The following is a 22,343-nucleotide window of genomic DNA, read 5'->3' on the forward strand; positions in this document are numbered from 1 at the left end:
CAATTTACTTGCAAAACATCCCCTTAGGAAAAGATCCTCCAAAAGACTTCCTAACTGCTAGTTTGTACACTATGTGTTTTAATTAACGTACAGAATAGAAATTACCATTTAGATAAGATAATGCTCCCCAGCCACCCCACCTTTGCATTCTGAAACTCTGCCAGGTTTCTCAGCCCCTCATCCACTCATTATGTATTTCTAGCAATCCTCAGGCCTGGTTAGCATTAATTCAGCTGCAGTTGGAGAGTTTCTCCAAGGCAGTCTCTTCAATTCCAAAGTGCATGAACTACTTAATTTGAGTGCTCTGTGATTCAAGTACTTTAAATAGAGAAAATACTGCAGGAAATTACAGACCTCGTATTTGCTTAGGTGACTGCTCCAACAGCTGCACAGACAGAGTGATCTGCACACGTACGTGCAGCCCCAGCTGCCAGTACAGACACCCAAGGGACGACACCTGAGATATTCGTAGTGTCCTGGCAGAAATTTTAGAGTTCACATGCCAAAGTTTGGGAACCCACGGCAGAAGGTGTCACTGGGGTTTGAAACATGAAAGCTAGCCCAGCTCTGACACAGCAGCCATGCCTGCAGTAAAGACTCATACAGATTATCTGAGATAAAAAGATACACTCTCTAGTCGTGGAAGTGCTAATGAGATATACAACCACTTCTCACAGATAACCTGTTATCCCCCAGTTCCTTTCTCTGCTCCTTGGCCATGATATGCATCTTCTCATTTGGACAAGTGCAGAAGGTCCTTCACTCCCTCTAACACCTTCCTATTTCTGGCCTTCCGTAAAGCAATCCTGCAGTAAGAGTCCATAACCAGCAAAGAAAACCTACGGCAAGTTTCCTACCCAACTGAGAGACCATGAAATTCTTCATTCATTGGAGACTCCATGTCTAAAACGTATAAGCAGATAATTAACAATTAACAATTTTGGGGCACATTTCTAGACTGTGATGGGAATCTTTCTCAAGGTGAATTTTAAAAAAGTATGCAGGAACTAAGGAGGGCTCTGCAATCCTGTGGCTCCTGCCACACCTAACAGGCACAGGCTCACTCTGAAGAAGTTGCTCCAACTCTCCATTTAAGCCAGGGGTACTGGTGCTCACCCAAACCCACCAGAAGGGATGCTTTGTGATTTAATTAGACATTAGACAATGCTTGAAAGTATTTTTAGAGTGAGAAGTGCTGTATGTGGCTCTGAGTTATTACCACAATCCAAGCAATTTATCATTCTTGAAAACATTTCATAGTTTTTGAAAATTAAAGGAAAAAAAAAAACACAATCAAAGGGATCCTGTTTAGACATGTTAAATTCAGACACTGGGTATCACAGGGCCAAGGTCGTTCATTTTGATTTTGTCATGTGGCAGACCAATTACAGAAAAGCCCTGCCTGAATAAACTTAGATATCATATATTTCTATTACAGTAACAAGCTTATGAAGTCCTAAAAAATGGAAATGGTTTTCCTTGATAACTGACCCAGAACTTCAATTTTAGTGAATGAAATACTGAGTAGTAACACTTGCATGGGCAAGGGCAAAGGGAACAACACGCAACTAAACAACTAAGAATTCTTTTTTGTTACATGAATACCTCAGTACAATTTGAGTAACTTTAAACTTTCAGAATAGGTGCTCAAGAGTTCCACTTTTATTATTTTTGAGCTCCTCAGATAATCCAATATATTAACTCATTCCATCTCATACAGAACTGACAAGCGGGATGCAGAAGTGCGATAGAATTGGGTCTAGAATTCCTTCCATATATAAGTAACAAACCTAAATGGAAGGCATGAAGCTGGCAGAACCAAAAAACCCCAAACCGATTCCACCCACCAAAAGGTGATGCACTTAAAAGCTAGAAAATGCTGCATTTCAGTAGATTGAAGTAGTCCTCCAAATCACCATTTCCACAGTTAATGCACTGAAAAAAGCAAGAGACTAATGGAAAAAAACCCCCACAGGTTAAGCAATTATATAATAAGAGGATCTGTATCCAAAAGTACACATAACAGGAAAGCTGAATTAAAATTGTATGGAAAGATTTAAGCTAATTTTTTCCCAGCCTATATTTGACTCGTAGGAGACAAATCACTACCAATAGCCAATTAACGTAACTGACAGTCAGCTTTGTCAGTAGAATGCATTATGGCAGAACAGCAGCCTGGCAGGGTTCAGCAAGCGTAGAAGAATTATGACTTGTGAAACCACCATCACAAAGCAGTTGCAGTGAAAGCTGGGCTGAATCTTTGTGTTGGTATAACAAGAACAGCATGTCAAAATCTTCACAAACTTCAGCATTTGCTCTGGATTCATGAGAATTAACTAAATCTTGAGTCACTTAAGAAACTTAGCACTTGATGTAAAACTGTTCCCTGCCAGTCAGTTCAGGGAATCCAAGCACAGAAGAAAAAGTATATCCAAATTCTCAGAAATGTGTCTCAGATGCATTTGTAAATACATCCATGGTTTACTCCAACTAGCAATTAGCTAGTTTCTCCTTTCACAGGTCTCCAGTGCTGCTTTTTATATTGCCTCTTTTCAAAACAGTAGCTGCTCACAGGAACTTTGGGATCATACTGACAGACAGTTTCCTTTTAGAGAGGCCACCTTACTCTGCCCCTCAAAGGGGCCTCCTGGCACTGGCCAGCTGAGGATCACCACCTTCCCCAAGGACTGACTTCCCTAAGCAGACAGTCTCCTGGCCGAAGGCAACTGCTGCCTTCCAGCAAGCAAGGTCAGCAGGAAACTCTTGTTTATTATTTTGCATGTGGTCTGCATACCTGAAGGTACTTACGATACAGGTTTTTTTTTGCTTCTGAATGACCAAATGTCATGCCTGCAGGGAAGAACTACAGGCTTCAGCTTGCAGGCTTCCTATGTAAAGTCAACAGCATTTCCCTTCCTCATTTTTTGTTAATAAATACTGGAGAAACAACCTAAATGAAGAATCCAGGCAAGATGAGGTTGAAAGAGATACCTGTAATACAACAATGCCTCAGGTCTGCAGGGTGCTGCACTTGAGCACATCAGGTAGTCCCTAAAAGCAGTGTAGATGGCTGTTTTAACCAGCACACACATAGAAGTGGAGGCTCACAATGCCAGCTACAGCAGCCACAGTGAGTGATTGAAGCCCTTCACATCCTTCATTAATAATAAGTAGTCCAACCTTCATCAAGTTACTTGTGAAGTAACAAGTGTATAATAAAAACATGTGAAAAGCATGGTGGAGGGTTTACACATTTACAGACATGGGTGCTCACATGAGTTCAGAGTACAAAAAGAAACCAGAGCTAGTTGTTTCAAACACAAGTTTTCTAAGGCGGCAGACAGGCAACACTGCCGCCAAAGCTCCACTCTCCTCTCAGGACCCTTGACCAGGCGCTACAATGCTTGGGTGTTGCCTGAACTGCAAGTTATGGGCTGTTCAAAAAAGCAGTTTTACGGTTCTCTGTGTATTGTCTTCTGTCTACAAAGCTGTCCCTCTCCTGTAAGGCTTACAGAGTACACTCCCATAGGATATAATGCAGAAAGAATTTTTCAGCTTATAAAACAGGGTTACCAGCTGAATAAAACATCTAGAGGAACTGTAAACTGTTTTTATGTAACTGTGAAGATCTGTTTCTAAGTTATACTTTTTCCTTGTTATTATTTTTACCTAACTTTTGTGATAAAGATTATTATTCCACTCAAAGTACTGCCTACATCTTTTTTTGTTCAGATAAACTACAGAGAAAACCACCAAAAAACCAACCCTCCAAAACCCCCAAAAAACAAAACCCTGAGACCACTAGCATCATGTTAAGCTATTTTACTCAATCTGTAGATTGCTAAACAGCTCTTCAGTGGTCCTGTGTACTAGCAAGTCTCATTTTGGTCACTATATTTCATTTTCCTTTTCTGCTAAATAAAAAGACTTGCTCCAGTTAATCACAGAAAAAGTAAAATATCAGCGAAAAAATCAGGAATGTTTGTTTTATAATCTTTGCTGGTCATCGTCTAAGAGTGAAAACTAAGAGCTACCTGGAGGAGTTTAATATGTGTCTCTGAATATGTTTCTCTTCAAGAAAAACATCTCCATGTAGACAGAGGGGCATCTCTAAAGATAGCAGCCAAATCATGGAATGTTTACAAAATAAATCATGATGCGACGGACCCATATGCACTTGCAAGTCTGGCAAAAGAGTAACTGCTGATCCTAGGAACAAAATTTCAGAAGGATTAATTTCAGAAATCTTCCAGTAAATTTGGATCCTATCCTCCAGAAGTAACTGGAGCCCTGCTAGCCCCATCGTGACTGACCCGAAAAGCCAGGGAGTCATGACCTTGCAGCGCTGTGTGTTCACTCAGCTCTGTCCCCATCCAGTTCTGCCCTGTCTCATTTCTGCCTCCAAGCACTAAGCTGTTCAACAGATGGTATGGGGAAATTAAAGGGTTTGCTGGGTATGTTGAGAATCAATTTGAGTGGAAATAAATGCCTTTCTGTAAGAAACTGTCTGCTGAGCACCCGTGTCGTACACAGGTTGCCTTGTCAGTGATTAATACTGTCCAAAGTACCAAGAACAAGTGTCGGTGCTGTATTCTGCACCAGTCATATCACAGCCTTCACTCAGACAACAACTCACATGTGTAAAGCCTCATCTTTTTACAAACAATACAGCAGCTTCATTTGCTCAGGAAGAGTAGAAAGAGCTGTATTTGTGCAAGACACTGTAAACCACTTAAAGCAGCAGCTAAGTTAGAGACACAGTAAAAGGAACTATCTTGGAAAGCCAAAAAGTAAACCCAAACAGCCAGAAGACCTCACAGAGTGACTACAACCCAATAAAATCAATAAATATATTAAATTCTTCAATTTCTTAATCAATCATGCATCTTGGCCAGCACTTGCTAATTTCTGTTTTTAAGCCACTAACTCATTTCTACAGGAAGTTTGAAAATGCAGATCTAGCTTGTTGGTTTTTCAGTGACTGAGGCAAGTTGTGACATTATCATTAAAAAAACCCCAAAACAAAATAACTCTCATCAGCAATATTTGCAAGAGACAAATCCAGAAGCATACCCTGACCTCCCTATAGAGACTGAATGCAGCAAATAAGGTGTCTGCTACCTAAGACACAGACAGAAACCTATGGCAACAGAGCAAGTTTTTACGGGCAGAATGTAAACACAAATTCATGGTCATGTAAGATTAAACAATTTTTTTTAAAAAAAACAAAATAATTTTGTAATATACCTTGTTTATTTAACTCCAGACTACCTCAAGCATTTGCAATGTCAACTGCAGTAATCAAAAGTTGAACTGTTTGAAGGGGAATGGGGAAGAAAAATCATGAGGGGAACAACTTCATTTTTGCTCCACAGAACTGAAAGGAAGACAGAAACACAAAATAATAGGGAGAATAAAATGCTTATAGAGCTCGCAAATCTTAAGCTTGAGATACTTGAAGCACCATTATGGATGGTGGCCTAGGCTGAAAAGTCACCCCCCACAGACACGTCAGTGCTTCTCTTTCCTGCTAGGAAACTCAAAGGGATTAGATGTATTTGAGAGGAATCTTTGATAGGCACCTTTACACACACAGAAATAGGTGTACTAATCATTTTACCTCTATGTGTGTGAATTATGATATGAATGTTACTAACCCAAACCTACAGTTAAGTCATTGTTGTAATTGTAGTGAACCCTACTGCATCACTTTGTTCATGTTCAAGTATTCAATCAATGATTAAATGTTGCCAAACCCCTTTGCACCTTTATCTTTCCATCCGTATCCTTTGCACCCTTACCCCCTTCTGCATTCCTGGCTTCCATGTAAATCATTCTAAGTTGCTTCTAATTTGATCCTCCTTTGTTTGCTTTAACGTGTGTAGTAGGCAATGGTGTGAACACTGCCATCCAGCTCTGTAAAGTTGTATTTTCACAAATTCATGTTAAACCCTACTTTTGCCAATACCTTTGATGATGTCTCTTTAAGCAGCCAAACCACTCATTTACGACAATCAGAATGGGGCAGATGCACCACATCTTCAGCACGAAAAGGGAAACTTTTCTACATAACTGTGTACTTCTTGGTACATGTTCAATACATTAGATAACTACCTATATTGATATTTAAATGCATTTAAATATACACACAGGCACAGAAGTATTTGTACACACACAGCTGATCAAGTGGGTTTGCCCTTAGCTACTTTTTCATCTCCAAGAAAAATCACATATTGTTCTTGTTTCAAGAAACAAGGAGAAAAAAGTTATTTAATGTATTAATATGAGAAACTGAGTGTTGAAACTCAATTTCTGGTACCCAAAGCAGATTTCCTCTTTTATTAGAACGAAAACCAATGCATATATTCACACAAAATAAATAAACTGTGTTTAAAAGATGCAAAGCATGGACGCTGAAATATAAAAATGAAAGATATGCAGGAAATGTTGCTAGTATCTTGATTCAAAATATGAGTGTATGTAAAAATCAGGACTGGAATTACCCATCACTGTATGTGTAATTTTCATTTCAATTTCACCTTATCCTTTCTTTTGCACTAGAGAGCAAAATGACAGGCTAGACACAGAAATAAATATTGTCAGAGACAAACAGAATTTATCATTTTTATTGTATCCAATCCCAAGCACTATGGCATTCTGACCTGAAAAAAACAAGGAAACTAAGAGAAATAACCTGTAGATGAAGCCAAAGATCCTATAATCTTATTTCCAACTTGATGAAGGTTGTCCTAAAACGATTTGAAGAAAAGTTACACTTTCTATGCTAACTTGTGATCAGTATTAAATGCATTCAACAGAGGACAAAATCTTTTATAGTATAAAAGTCTTACAGACTCTTACACTTGTAAGAAAATGAGTTTATCCCACTCTGCTGATTGGACTGTTTTGTAAAAGTTTGTTGATCAAGATCCAGGTGCAACTTTGCTTTTTTTACAAAGGATGCGAGGAAGAAGTGCTGTGTACAATAAGTTCATGTTCACAGTCTACTGTCTTGGCAGGTGTACTTCTAGTAGTTTGAAACTTGTCGTGTGAAGCACAACTTACCCCAAAAGATGCCCTGGCTTTGGTTTTCAGGTTTCTGAACGCACTGTACTTCTCCTGAAAAAGAAAAAAAATCCTGCCTCCTTTCCTCTTTCAGTCCCAATTAATTCACTAGTCTGTTATCAATTTCAGGAAAATCAAATTATGAATTCATAGTTGTTGTAAGAATAAACTGTGCCATCCCAGAGCTCTGCATACTCTCAAGTGTGCAGCTCAAGAATTTCTACTGGCAAGATTTATTCCAATATCTGAAACCAATGGATTTTTTCATATTTAGCTTAAATAAGGCATAGTAGTGAAATGTGCAAGCCACTGACTACCCAATCAATTTAAGACAGCTTCTACTTTTCTCAACATTTCAAACAAAATTAAGCTCTCCTAGTAATATTCAATTTCTGTTAATTTGCCATTTTTCGGATGTTTAAGAAATGCCTTCTATATAATCAAGAACTTACCAGCAGAACAGAGATCTGTTCTGACCAACAGGAAGAAATTTTTAGCATGTTAGAGGGGAAAAATTATTGCCAATGTTAACCATAACCATCATTAACACGACAGCATACAAGGAAACTCGCAAGACACAAACTTTGCTCAGACTTGATCACCATCACTGTCTGTTCCATAATTTTCCTCTTTTTACTAATTAGGAAGCTTTGGCTTCCCCAGAGACGCAAGAAAAGTGACTGCCCATCACACATGCAGGTCATAGCAGGAGAGAATCTTAAAAATTCCTAGACGTTCTGTTATAATTCTATTAATATATAGGTCTGCCTCAAGAAATCTGACATAGTCAAGGAACAGCCCTACTTGACAACAGCGTTGCCTTGCTCATAGCAATCTGCACATCACCAAAACTGCTCATAGCAACACAACTGCAATAATATTCTTATTTTAGTAATCTCCATGTAAAGCACAGGCATATGCCTCTCTTCTAGCTGTGCTCTCAGACTCTAGAATTATGAAAGCCAAGATTGCTTCTAATATCAGCCACCTTCACATTTTAGGAATGCCAAACATTCACAAGCTCTCAGCACAGAGCATATGCTCCAGCTCATCAGCCCAGAGATTTTGATGGCAATAGTCACAATAATTTCACAGTTACAGAAAATAAATCTTTCCATACTCTATCATTTTCCAACATACTATACAAATTTCACCACTAATTTTTAACTGTGATTTTTTCAGAGAACGCCTGCTGTAATATGGGATCTAACTAGTAGTGTGCTATATTCCTGTCACAGGCCACTGAAATTTACTGCTCTAAGCCCCAGCCTAGGCAGAAGTAGCCTAGCCCCAGACTTCACTTAGAGGAAAGGTTTGACACCAGCTGCTGCCAGACTTGTCTCCATATCTGCAGTGATCACAGCCAGTACACTTCCCAGCTACACGACAGCCCCTTGGGAGATGCTCTCACTGTGCCACCAGGCACCCAGTAATCCTGGATGCAAGCAATCACAACAGGCAAACAGCCCTCACTCTTTGAGCAGACTACAAGTCCTGGCATGGAAAGGGAAACATTGGAGGATGTTTGTTAGTCCTAGTAAAGGAAAAAGTCACTGAACAGGAACTTGTAGTTTCTTTTGCTCTATCTGGTCTCCATCTTCCTTTACCCAACTGATACCCAAGAGCACCGTAGTCAGTTTTCCATTTTTAAGTCAGTCCTGTATGCGTGTTTGTGGGAGGAACATTGGAACGTGTCTCTAGACAAAAGCACCTGTACTGATGCTTTCAGAAGGGTCAGTCACAGAAAATACTTTTCCTAAAAAAGCTGAGATCAGCTACTGCCAATTTAAAGGAAGTAGATTCTAGTGTTCATATTGCAAAGCCATAGCCACATCACCTGCAGGACCAACCTGAAAATCAACTAAGAACAGATATGAAGCCATTTAACAGCATCATTGGAAAAACAGTACCTGTAGGTTACCTCAGCACTGACTTGCCAGGGCAAGGACCATTCAGCTCCTTACCTCCTTCAAACTTTGGGAGTAACTCCTGTACGTTTTCTTTCCTACACCACAGCAGTTACTGAGGCAGCCAGGCCAGAACTGCAGGAACTTGCAGCAGTTACTTCTCTCTCTGGTGTGTTCTGCAACGTGTTGTTTTACTGCCACCACTCACACAGCAGCTGACTGAAGGCAGAACAGGTGAGTAGACCTGCAGCCAGAACCTCTGCCCAAGCTTAATACTGCGGTAGAACTTGCCTTGCAGGACTCATCCACGCTCCAGTTGTCAAGGGAAGTAAACAAAGTCAGTAAACTTCATCTTGAGTCACTCACATGTAATAATTTCAAAAGTCACTACACAGGACTGTTACAAAATAAGCAGAGTTATCTGTAAAGATAGTAAAGACACCCATGGAGATATGAAACATAAGTTACTGAGTTTAAAGACATTAGGAATTCAACTTATCTTTGCGTACTCTGCAATGTGATCTTCCATTACCGAGACCTGTCTGATGGAGTTCAGTTTTCTTCCTTCTCAACTTCAGAGATCAAAAGTAGCTCAGACCTTTTGGTCACAGGGAATACAAACAGCTAGAGGTCCCATTTCCATACTAATAGCTCTAACATCAATGTTAGCAGGACCACACTTCAGGTACTTAATAAATAACAGCTTTTGCCGTATTTTACACACTCAACTAGAAAAATACAAACTGCACAGCTACATACACACCCTACACAGAATGCAGAGCTAAAAACATCACCCCAAAGTCACCATTTCTGTAGGAATCACAGCAAAATTCAGTCACTCACTGGGATTTTTTAATTGACTGTACAGTGCTAAGGCCATTACAAAACCCTTCTCACAAACAGGAGCCCTTACCCTCAGGACTCTAGAAGCCCCTCTAGGAGTTTACCCACTTTCCCAAACAAAGGAGAGCTCTGCTGTTCAAATTACTCCCTTAGGGACACACTGCACAAACCCTCTGACTTAATTTTACTTCTTCAATAATACCACTGCAAACACACTGAATGCTAATAATAAATAAATTATTCAAATATTCAGTCTCTACGGAAGCACCATGTGAATCATCTTCCTGAAAAGAAACTCCTGAAGAGATTGTCAGGTATCCTCCATGTGTGTGTGGGAGAAAGAAAAAAACAGAAAGAAAAAGAGGAAAAAAACAGGGAAAAAAAAAAAGCTGATTTAAATAATTATGCTATGTAAAAATTATATATATATAATTTATATGCTATGTGAATAATTATGCTAAATGAAAAGTGATTTATTTTAACAAGGACAGATAGCAGCTTTTCTGTTAATTCGGTATGTCGACCCAAACCAACTCACCTGCAAACAAAGCATGACTGTCACCCATTTTTTCAAACACAGTGGAATGGCAGCTCAGAGAAGCAAAAGTTGAAGAGAAAAACATGATGAAGTCAAAAGGTTTAATGCTCTGCTGATGAAAGTAACTACATTGGAACTAGACTCAACGCCCCCAGGTCTCTACAGAAAACAGTCATTTTCCAAGTGTATCTCTCAGAGTAGAGTTCAACTGGGGGGAAAGAAAAACAAACCAAAATTCACTTCCCTGCAAAAGCTAATGGACAGCTCTGTTGCTTTTTACAGTTATGTTCCCCCTGTTTAAAGTTCTTCCATTAGTGAAGCATCAGAATATGATGCATAGCCAATATTTTGTAGACTGACAGCTCTGGGCAGTGAAAAGCACCATTATCCTCCTCATCTCACAGAGCACAAAATCAAGAAATTATAACCCCAAAGCAAGAAAATATATTTAGATTCTTGGGAAGACAAGATGCCCAAATATGCATTAAGAAATAAAGGTTTAGTTGGATTTGGGCCTTAGAGTTTTGCCCAAGACTCTGTTATAGATCACAGCACCTAAATCTACCAATCCTAAAGCTGGATTATTTTGTATTCCTTTTGGCCTTTTTCTTATGGTCACCATGACATTTAAGTATTATACAATATTAAATTATCTGTAATACATATGGTACCTTGCCACAGTCTTTTTGTTTGCACCTCTAGGCAGTAGAAGAAATTAGAGCATTTCTTGCCAAGGTTAGTTTTCTTTTGAGGTGTGACACACAATTCTGAAGGTTAAACACACATGAGACTTGCTGAAGTTTCTTGTCTTTCAGCTCTCCCCTGTTCCTCCTTCTCCTCAGCCCTGTTAGCACTAAAAAGGTACAGGCATCTTGTGTTCCAGGATGGGCTGTACCTCTCCCCTACATGCCCAGGACTTGTACCTGTTCTGCTTGCCCAGTGGAAAGAGCAGATAAACTGAATTTCCACCAGCAGAAAGAAGTCCACTGTGCTGGCAGGGGCTCCTGGGTATTTGTTGGCAGTGTTGACAAAAACATTCCAAATTTTCCCATTATTAGACAGAAAATACATGCGGCTGCATGCACTCAGGCATCCTCTCTGAGTGATTCTGTTGTCAAGCTCCCTTTTGAAAGGCTTTACTCTTGAAAGTAAAAAACTACCTCCTCCCAGCTTCTCCAGAATAAAGGATGAGTAGCTGGTGTGGCAATACTTGTCCAGAGAAACCAGGCCCTGGTATTGTTACATTCTTATCCTAATGCCACTATTAACATAAAAACATAGGCTGGATGTCTTCATTTATAAGAGTGAAAGTTTCTAATTTAGTGTTTTCAAGGGAAACAAGCATTAAATGCCACCTTTTTGCCTCCTCCCTGCTGATTTATTTCCACCTAAGCAACTTCTACTAATAGCTAATGCTTGGAAAGGTGAAGTCCCAAATCTCCTCTTTTATTTCTTACAAATACTTAATGGGAAAGAGATTAAATGGCTTGTTTGGACATTTCAAGGATTCTCAAGCTTATTAGAGAAGAAAAAGATCTCTGTATAACTGTATGCACATGTTCAAAATAAACTGGTTCCTCCTCTTTTTAAGTAGGACATCGAATTTCTGGTCTTTTCATACAAAATAAACTTTCTTACTAGGAATGCAATTTTCTAGCTCAAATAACTCACCATTCTCAACTACGAATAAGGTGATCCATGTGCTTTGGTACTTTCCTTAAAGTCTCACATTATGGCCAGGTCTCAGATGTCAGTACAATAAAACATGAAAGCCACCAACCTGGACTGAGGGCAATCAGGGTCAATGGAGTAGCAGTGCCCAGAGTTTCCATTTCTACTCTACAACAAACTGTGGAGTCTCCATCTCATGCTGGTTTTAGTGACACCTGACCCTGTGAAGACAGTGTCTTCCAATTCTTTGCTGTCAAAGCTTCTCACAGGTGGTGCCAGCTACAGTCATGGCAGCAGGACCACGGCAGATGGCACATGGGCTGCCTCAAGAATCAAAGAACAGTGCTTTCCCAGAGGAGAAGAGGGCAAGTCATCCCCAGGTAAACATCCTATCCCTTGCTCTGCTCTGGAACATGAGGATGCCTATTCTCTGCAGCTGCTGGTAGAGAAAGAACAAAGCAGACCATGAGATCTGGGGAGGGTAATCCCTCCTTTCTCAGGCTCCCTCAGCTAAGAGGGACTAAAGGCCACATGCAACTCCTCACTGCTCCCCTTCTGCATTCTCAAGGGGATGGATTTTTCCAATCTTTCTTTCCATCCTCATTGAGAGAATCATGGCTTCCAAGGAAAGCCATGCTTGTCTGAATTCAGTTCACTGCTGCAATCCAGTTTGCAGGTGTGAATCCAGGTTGGCAGGATCTCTGAAAGCAGAGAAAAAGTTCATATCTTTCATGTAACATACACTGGCAGCAGATTTAAATTGTGCTGTCTGTCAGAAGAGGAAGTAGAGGACCTTGCTCACACCAGAACACAGACAACTTGGCAAGGATCGCAGCTCTGCTTACAGTAGGTCAGGCACAACCGAAAGGTGGATGATCAAGTCTCAGTGAGGAGGCCCATCTCCTTTTTTTTTTTTCAACAGCATTAGGGACTGAATGACCCAGGTTCACTTTCCTTCCCCACACAATGAAGACAAATCAAGACAGAACAAATTTTATACAAAAAGGCATTCTAATATGCTGCATTTAATTTATTAAAGTGTGAATGCAAATGTTATTAAAAAAGAGTAGTAACTTTGTTGTTTTGGGTTTTTTTCCTTCGAAAGATAAGTTACATCTTTAAGAATATAAACCAAACCCCTCCACACTCCAGTTACATCTTACAGGTGGCACACAGCCACTGGAATTCATATGACTGCTGCTAAAATGTAATTTGAAGATGTATTTTTAGTTTATTCAAGAAGAATATCAGACATATTAACAGCAAAATAGTTTTATTACCACTGATCTGTGAGCAACTGCATGCTCAAGTCTGTAACATGAGCTTAACACCCAAGATCAGGCAACAAAACTGCCCTTTTCAAAACACCATATATTAGTTTTAAGCTCTTGAAGTTAATGTGACTATGGCCCCACATATCTTCCACAGTATAAGTTCCTTAAGAGTTTAGACTATGTCTAGGTATTTTCCACCTCAAGGAATCTTTCCTCACATATATTTTATTACATAAAAATGAATGTGTTATGACAGATCAGAACAGAAAAAACAGTACTAACAAAGGCTCTCCATACAGCAGATTAAAAAAAAAAGCCATGATTTGAAACAAATACACAATATGTACAGTAACAAGCTACGAACAAAACAGAAAAAGAAAAGCAGCAAGAGCAAAAGCCTGTTTTATATGGAAATCCCAAAGGCTAGAACACACCAATTTCCTTGGACACACAGGTAAGTTTTGAGAGGAGACATTTGAGTCTGGTAAGACTGACGGTCCTACCTAAATTAAGCTCTGCATGGGACTTTTCTCAAGGAGACTGAGCAGCACAAGGATATAGGGAGCAACCGACACCTAGCAGGAGTTCAAGACTGAAAAAAGTACCTAGGCAGGTGACTGACTCAATACAGAGTAACTGGTTAGAGAGTTAATGTTAAGAACAACAGAACCATGATCCTCACAAAAAAAACAACCCTAAGGCAGCCATCTTATATCTAATAAAATCATAGGCAAAAAGAGAACAGCGTAAATGTATTTCAAAATTCTTCAACAAATACAAAGCCAGAAAGTAACAGAGAATTAATCCTGCCCATGTCAAAAATATTAAGGACAGAGAATAGCTAAATGAATTTTAGCCCCCTTTCTCTTCCTTTGCTATTTTGAGGTACAGATAACTGTTTTCTCAGCCACTTTCTCAGAAGAAATATGTTAAACTCTTTATAATGGTTAAAATTATTTTGCCAAATAGTTCTGATATAAAATGAATGGAAACCAGGAGCATCTACAAGTCTTCTTGGCTAAAGAAAGCACTACTTACATTGTGGAATTTTTTCTCTTCATTCCTCAGACCAGAAAAAGAACATTTTTCTTAAGAACTCAGAAGAAATGAGGTGTGACAAGTGCACATGAATATCACATTTACTATAATTACAGAAGTATTCTGTATTATTGTCTATAACACAGTGAACATTCTTTTCAAACATAGTAGAACAATTATCAAGTAAAAACGGTTTAAAATCCCTTTGTTACTTCAACTTTTGCCAATCCAAAGGCAGGACTATAACTTGAAACCAATAACTGAGTCAATTTTTCATTCTCCTGATTGCATTAAGCTGACTATAAGCACTGGAAAAATACTTCACATGGTCATGTAACAGGTACTGACTGATGCCTTAAGTTTCAGCTTTCGTATTTTCCAGATTCTGTATTGTATTTGTACATAACTCTAAACTTCATATAAAGTGCTAGCAAGTTCTCACAGTTCAGTTAGACAAACAATTCTTTTTGAGCCCAAGAACCAAGGATACCACTGCAACTTCAGGCCCAAAAAGTATAAAAAATGGTGAGTTGAGGAGAGCAATCTGGGAAGATGGGACTTCATAACCAGAAGCTGTAGTTAGACAATTAACCCCAATATGTAAATGGACCAAAACTTATCAAAGTGTGAAAACTCATGACTCAGGGTCCAACTTGGGTCCATCCTGGGTAGAGCCATGGCTGGGCTCTTGTAATGCCCAGGGTGTATCCTTTGAAGGCCTTTTAATAAATACCTACTTTATTCCTTAAACACTGTCTAGCCTCTTCTAGGTAGCCTCTCAAGGCATCAATGACAAATACCTACACCTCATTTCACACTTCCCTGCCACCATTTCTTACATGGTCTTCTGGAAAAATACACTCAGAGAAGCAGCAAAGAGGTGGACGCACTACTTCCATACAAGCCGCTAAGCCTACATATTAAAGAGCCTATTGCAGGGAAAAATCCAAAGACAGAAATTAAAGCAAAAAGACAGAAAGGAAGGCTTCATTGATTTATCTTCTTGCTTTAAAATTATAACCAGGAAGTGTTAAAAGATTACTTTAATGAGGTTTTTCTTCATACTCTCTCATCCTTCCAACCTCAGTTGTATCACGCATGTTACAGTCCAACCTGGCTGCCTGTTCCACTTGAAATGGCAACGCAGAATGCCAACTCAGTTAAAGGTCTGTTAGGCTTTGCCAGTTGCTTGAAAAGGCAGTCATCTCTTTTCTCTATTTCCTTAATATGTTGAAAAGTTTTGTGCTTTTAGATTTTCCACCCCAATATGGAAGGCAGAAGAGGGCAGAAGAGAAAAGTGCAGAGAACAGTATATTCTTCTTTGTTGTGAGAAGGCTTTAAGCAACAACTGAGATAGGGAGGACTACAAAAACAGCTGTTATTAATTGCTGGTATCTTGCATCTTAAGAAAAGGTAAAACATTTCTGCCATACAGACTTTACAGAGCAAGTTTACATTTTATCAACTCAGATTACAAAGACTACGTATGTGCAGATACCCATTTATAAGTGGAATTGTTGAAAAAGTGAAACAAATCAAGCTATTTTCACAATAGTTCTTTTTCCTTACAAAAAAAATTAAAATCTGGTTCTTCTCATTAGTAAGGACTGTAAAGGTAGCAGATCTATCTGATCAGACTAAAGCCAAAAGCAGCTAAACTCTACAATTTATACCATCTCCTAGTGCTAAGAAATAATCTGAATGTTTTCATGTACTTAAAATTCACTTGAACAAATTTCAGCATAGATATTAAATAGAGTCATGCAAATTCTTAGGTATGTGCAAGGAATTTACTTGAAAAATATTCTCAGGTAAACCTCAGATGCTGGATTCCTTTGGCGTGTAGAAGGTAATACCGCCTGCCAATGAATTATTTGCTTGCGTGTCTCGTTGCACCTAAAGCTCCATTGTAGGTGATTTGCATAAATGCTCCTGAGAACATTATATAGCATTTTCTGTCAGAAGAAAGACCAGAAAAGTCTTGGCACCAGGAGAATGAAAAGGAAACTGAGACAACTCATGGATAAATCCCTGCAAAGACCATAAAATGATCCTTCATGGTGTATGTTACTTTGCATCATAAAGAAACACTCACAGTCTAGGGACAGACTTCGGTGTTCCTAAGACACCTCCTATAAGAGTGATGTACTCAATGGCAGAAATATAAGCAGACACAGCAGTGAAAAACTACTTTAAGAAGTCTGGTAAAGTCGACTGAAAATTTTCACTATGAAAACTGCAGTCATATAGCTTCTGTGCATATTGTCCATACAATGGAAACTGTATTTAACACTGTTCTGTGAATATAAGCACTATTAACCATGGTACCTTTCTTGAGAAAAACTCTCTGACACTGTTTTCCCACTACATCCTGGCTACCTACCTTCTGGTACCTTTTGCTATGAGCACAATTAAGGAGCAAAAAAAAGGATCTCTCTCAAAGAACAACCTTGTTTCATCCATAGAGCTGAAAGTGATGTTCCTGGAACATTTTCTTCTGGACACTCTTTATCCACACAAAGGGAAAAAAAAAAACCAAAAAGCCACCCTTCGCCATATATTACAGCAAGCAATTTAATGATCTGAGGAAAGAAAAAAAAGCAGCAACTTTCACAGACTACACTCACTGTACGTGGTAAACCGTCATTTTCAAGGCACCAGATGCGCAATAAAGGAGAAAGGGTAAAGGAAACAAAAAACATTTGGTTATTTCTTGCCAGGTGAGTATCAAAAAAGCTGTGCAATTTGCAGAAGTTATTTCTTAAGTAGAACAGTTACTCCAAGACGCAGTATCTATCACCTACCTTGTAGAAGGGCTCCATTTCTCTTGAAAAAGGTGCTTCCTGGCCAAATGGGTGGACCTGATGTGCTAAAGGGAATAAGAAACAAGTGTAAAGAAAATCACATTTGCATTAGAAGTTGCAATTATAAGTTACTGTTTGCAAGAATTTTGTTTTGTTCTTAAAGCTAATGTAACATCATGACACTTTTGCCTTCAAGCGAGGGTCTAATATTTCATGTTAAAAATAGGTTAATTTGATTCAAGATCAACATTTTCTTCATGAGGAAAAACCTCCTCACTAGAGCACACACCCACACCCTCTTGGAGGAAGAGAGAAAAAAGCAATTTCGAATAAATAATAAAAAACCACAAATCAATGTCAAAATTATTTACTGAATTCTCAGTACAGAAAAATACATGTCCCTCTCCAAAGATACCTGCTAACAACTCAAATGTTTTATGGCATTCACTCAGCTGTGACAATATGCTGCCCCAGCTATTTGTCTGCCCAGGACAGCCTTGCCGGTCACCGGGCAGCTCCCGTGCCTCACCCACCGAGGCCCCTGCACACACAGCCCCTCACCGCACCAGAAAACTGCTCTGCACATCGGCCGCCAGCACCACGCTGGCAAATCTCAGCCTTTGCCGTCTGCCTGGTGACCACAGCGGCTCCTGTGAGACCCTGTCAGGGCAGTGGCCACAGGGGCCACCGGGTGCCTGGCAGCTGTCACTGCCTGCCTGAACCACGGCCCTGCCCTGAGCTCAGACAGGGCCAGGCCTCTCTTCTGCTTCGCCTCCTGCTCACGCAGAGGTTGCCCAAAGGTAATGGCCTCCAAGAGGCCACTCCTAGGACAAGTGCAGCTGAAGGCAACAACATTTCAAACACAAGAAGGGGAAGAGGAGGGAACACTGGCAGGATCACCTAAACCTTGTTTCTTTTGATGCCCTGGAGCAGCCCCACAGAGCTGTGGGAAATAGAGTGTGCAGCATCTGCTCCAATAACCTGCGGTGCTGGTGAGCTGGAGGAGAGGGGAGGCTCTCGGAGGTGAGGAAGCTTCCCGGCAGCAGCCGCCCACCACTACCTCTCCCGGTGAGAGGACTGAGGCGAGGCAACCCTGCTCATGCCCTGGCTGCAGGAGGTGGTGGGGCAAGTTGTTTTTCTACACCCCCCGCACCACCACTGCAGGTGTGGTCTGGGAGGAGAAGCCAGGCACCCCACTGGAAGTGCAGCATTTTGCCTCCACAGTGGGAACGTGTTGGAATGAGCCTCTGAGGACTCAGTCCCTACCAGCACCGTTGGTCTCCCTCCTGTTTTCACTGGAACACAGAAGACATAGTGATGAAAAAAAGAAGCGAAAATGTGAATCCACAGTGGTGCTGAGCAGACGGTGCTAGCACGGAGGCCGCTGGTGGAAAAGAGTGGTGGGGGAGTGACCCCAACCCAGCTGAGCCCATGGAGAGAAGCTGAAAGGAGCCCAGCCAAACTAAGCGCAAAGGAGCACAGTGGAATGGCTGAAAGCGGCAGCAACCCTGGGGCTGACCTCCAGCACATCAGACATAGAAATGGCAGCACAGGCACCTGCGAGGAACTGAATCCAGTGGAGCGGCAGCACAACCCAACTCAGATGACCTAGCTTTTGGGAGGTTTGCTTGTCGCTGTCTTTAGTTACTTTGGGCTTGGTGGCAGAAAACACTACCCACAGGAGCTCCCTCACCATCTTGCCTGTTCTCAACTACCACAGGAACGATCACCATATTGTCTTTGTCTGGGGAACACACATGGATACAACCTACAGGGCGTGTCCACCATCTCATTTTTGTTTCTGGTAGTGAATACCTTTATTGTGGATAAAATAAATTCTCTCTTTGTATACTTCTGGTATTAATATTGTTGTTATTGTGCATTTCTCATTCTATTGTTTTTGGCTTTCAGTAAATTGTTATCTCAACCCACAGTCTCCGCTCTTGTCCCTCGCCTACCAGAAGGGGCGAAGGAAGGGAGAGTGGCTTCTTTGGAGTCGAATTTGTTGCTGGTGTTACAAACCACCACACTCTTTTCCTAACAGCACTGCTGGCTGCAGTCCAGGTACACTCCTCCCTGCCCAATGAATGGCACAGCTCATCCTCTCCATGGCTGTCTGCAGGTTGTGCTGCCCAGAGTAGAAATGTCACCACTACTCCCACTCCTGCTCTCTGGGCAATTCTTGGCAGGAGACACTGCCTGTAGGATTTAGCTGATGGGATCCAAGGGCTCAGGCACAGAAGTATTTAAAACCATGGTACCTTGTTGCAGCATTGTCAAGGCAGGTGGTAGAGACAGCCTGCCACAGAATCTTTCCTGTAGTCAGGAAACAGGTTTCAGAATCCTCTACAGCTTGAAGACAATCATAGATGTTCTAATATGCTATGCTTTTACTGAAATTAGCATTATAAAACTGTGCTACCAATATATAAATAACTGACCTATGCCCAAATTCAGGCACCATTTATAAGTAAGAGACTAAGTATCCTTCAGTAAGATTGCTGTAAGGCACCCTACATTTTTAAGGAGGTAATCCTTCCTCCATGGATACAAAGTGTGAACCAAGCCCTACAATCCATTTCTACACAAAGTCACTTCTGTCTCCTCTTGAGTTGACAACCGCTACACAAAATGCAATGAAATGAAAACAGGCTGTCATTGACAGCATCAGCAAAGTTCTGTTAAAATGCCACATAGAAGAAAACCACTTCTTCCACAATTATTCTGCAGATAGTCTTATGCTAATATGTAAAAAATTCACTGTGTTAAAATAAGGACTGTATATAAATCCAAGCCAATGAGGTGAGTAATAAAATCTGTCAATACTCCTTAACAAAAGGGGGAATTGAGAGAGAGAGAGGGAAAACAAAATGACCAAAAAGAACTTAAGTAGGTCTACATTCTAAGTGCTGGAGAGCATGGGGCACACACTTGTCTGAACACACGCTCACTTCATAGTGCTTAAGCAACCAGTTGTTTGCATTCCTCATAGTAAGCACCTGCTCTTCAGTGTAGCTCCTCAACTCACAGGAAGGTCAAGAGCTATTGAGGGCATTCACACTCCTGTAGGATTCACTCCTGTAATATATGTTACAGTGCATCAGAGCCCTGCATAATCTCTGGAACAGGACCCACCGTGCTACAAACAGAAAGCCCATAGCATTGTCTTGATACCGTAGAGATCTGCCAATCAGAAATCACAGTATGGCAACTGTAAGCCTTTCAAAAGCCCGAGAGAAAAAAGAGTGAAATTCTGAAATGACACTGCGAAAGAAATTCACTCCCAGGCTGTCGTAAGTGGGTGGAAGAGGGTTAAAGAAAGGAGTGGGAAAAGCATATATATTTGAATAGACAAAATGTCTCCACTAGAGAAACAAAGCCATAGTGATTTATCTTTTTTCCAATTTAAAAAAAGGCCCAGGGCTCTCATAAAAATCTCCATATGATTCAGCACAAACCCACATGAGCTGAGAAAATTAACTGTGTCTTCCCAGGGAAGGAAGCTAAAGCATTAAAGCATGCAAATAATGTACTGCAGCGACCATCAAGCCTTTTGAAACAACAAACTTTTGTGTTTGTACGGCTTTGCAGAAGTTTACCTATGTCTGATCTGCACTGGGAAATTTTTTTTATGTTTCCAAACTTTTTTATGTGAAGTCACAGAGGGTATTAATTATTAAAACATATTTCAAGTTGACAAATGACAGAGTTGAACTATCACTTTAAAGTGTTCAAAAGCTGCTTCCTCTCTGTTCCATATTAAGAAACCATTTGAAGAAGTTCATTCTTCTAAAGACCATCAATAAAAATCCAAATAATTTGGTCGATCTCAGGCATTTTTTCAAACAAGTTGTTTCTTCAGTGTAGCCTATAAGCTACAAGAGAAGAATGGCTGGTTCTCCTACAGAAGTAACAGCATATTCTTCATTTAGACAAAATAAAAATGCAAAATCTGGGTCTATGATTTTCTTTTGTAATCAATACCTGATATAAAATTAATATTTATGCCATGAGCATTATTGATGGAAGAGTTTTTCCCCAAATTTACCAAGTAAACACACTGACTAAAGTAATATCTCTTGGAAGAAAAGCAATAAGTAGTTTGAACTCTAACTATGAAGAAACTTGGGGCCTAATACATTTTTGCTTTGGACATGTTTGGACTGGCTTAACTCTGTGAAGCAGATGAGCCATGGGCACTTTCAGGAGTGGGTGGAAGATGGACCTTGATCAACCATAGTAAACTGAAATTTCAAGCAAACATCTTGAAGGAAGGAAAAATTCAGACAACACATGATACATCAACAGTTACCTGCCAAGGACCACAGTTACCTGCCAAGGTTTGATTTTCAGAAAATACTACCATTTGAAGCATACACTCAGCCAACAGGATATCCAGGCTGTAGTATTTGCAGTAAATGCATAAAACAGGATCCAGAGGTACAAGTTCAGAGGCATCCAGCGCACAATCCACCTCTCTCCAAAGCACAGTCATTGGCACTGTGGCATCAGTGCAACAGCACAGGGAGCAAATGAAGTATTCAGCCTGCTGAACCTGTATCTGAGAGAACTGATGGAAGATGGGTGTTTAGCCCCTGAAGAATTGGGAGCCACCTCTGATCAAAGCCCACCATATTCCTATGGATGTCCTAGCAATTTTTAATGGCAAATGGGACTTGATTTCCACTCAAGGCAAGCGATGAACTGTTCTTTCTCTGAAGACACAATCAGCAGGAAACTTTGTTGTGCCACTGGGCCCCAGGCATGGGAAGCTTCTTGACTTCAGGGATTTTTCTGAGGAAAGGCTTTCCATAGGAAAATGTTGCTTTGCTGAAATCTACAACATTCTACAGGAATGTGTTGATCTGAATACTGTTTCTGCTGGAAACCAGGCCAATATGAAGACTGTCCAGGCAGTGATGGCTCATGGCATCTGGCCAGCTCAATCAGGAGCTCCCAGAACATACAATAATATGTATGAGCCCCCAATTAGTTATTTCCATCAAAACGTATGGCAGACTTTCATAAAAATCTTCAAAAGGTGCATAGGCTTCAAGAAACTTAAAAAAAGGAAACATAAATCCTTTGTCTTCTGGAATTCACATTAGAGCAAGGAGACTACAGTCTTAAAGCCAAGCACTAAAAAAAGCAAGAGTAAGAATTCTCTTGCATAGCTGCAGTATTTCACAACTATGCCAAAAGC

General features: G+C 40.3%; 1 protein-coding gene across 8 annotated transcripts in view; it reads right to left on the reverse strand.

Annotated features, from left to right (window-relative positions):
* The window catches only part of FOXN3 (forkhead box N3), a 209,036-nt gene that overhangs the window by 56,823 nt on the left and 129,870 nt on the right, over window positions 1-22,343 (reverse strand). For all 8 annotated transcript variants that reach the window (XM_041471803.1, XM_041471801.1, XM_041471804.1 and 5 more), the window contains one exon: window positions 17,141-17,205. In XM_041471803.1, the coding sequence (XP_041327737.1) occupies window positions 17,141-17,205 (65 nt within the window). The remainder of the gene's footprint in view (window positions 1-17,140; window positions 17,206-22,343) is intronic.

Source organism: Pyrgilauda ruficollis, unplaced genomic scaffold (genome assembly GCF_017590135.1).
Source record: "Pyrgilauda ruficollis isolate IOZ18807 unplaced genomic scaffold, ASM1759013v1 scaffold28, whole genome shotgun sequence".
Taxonomy (NCBI): domain Eukaryota; kingdom Metazoa; phylum Chordata; class Aves; order Passeriformes; family Passeridae; genus Pyrgilauda; species Pyrgilauda ruficollis.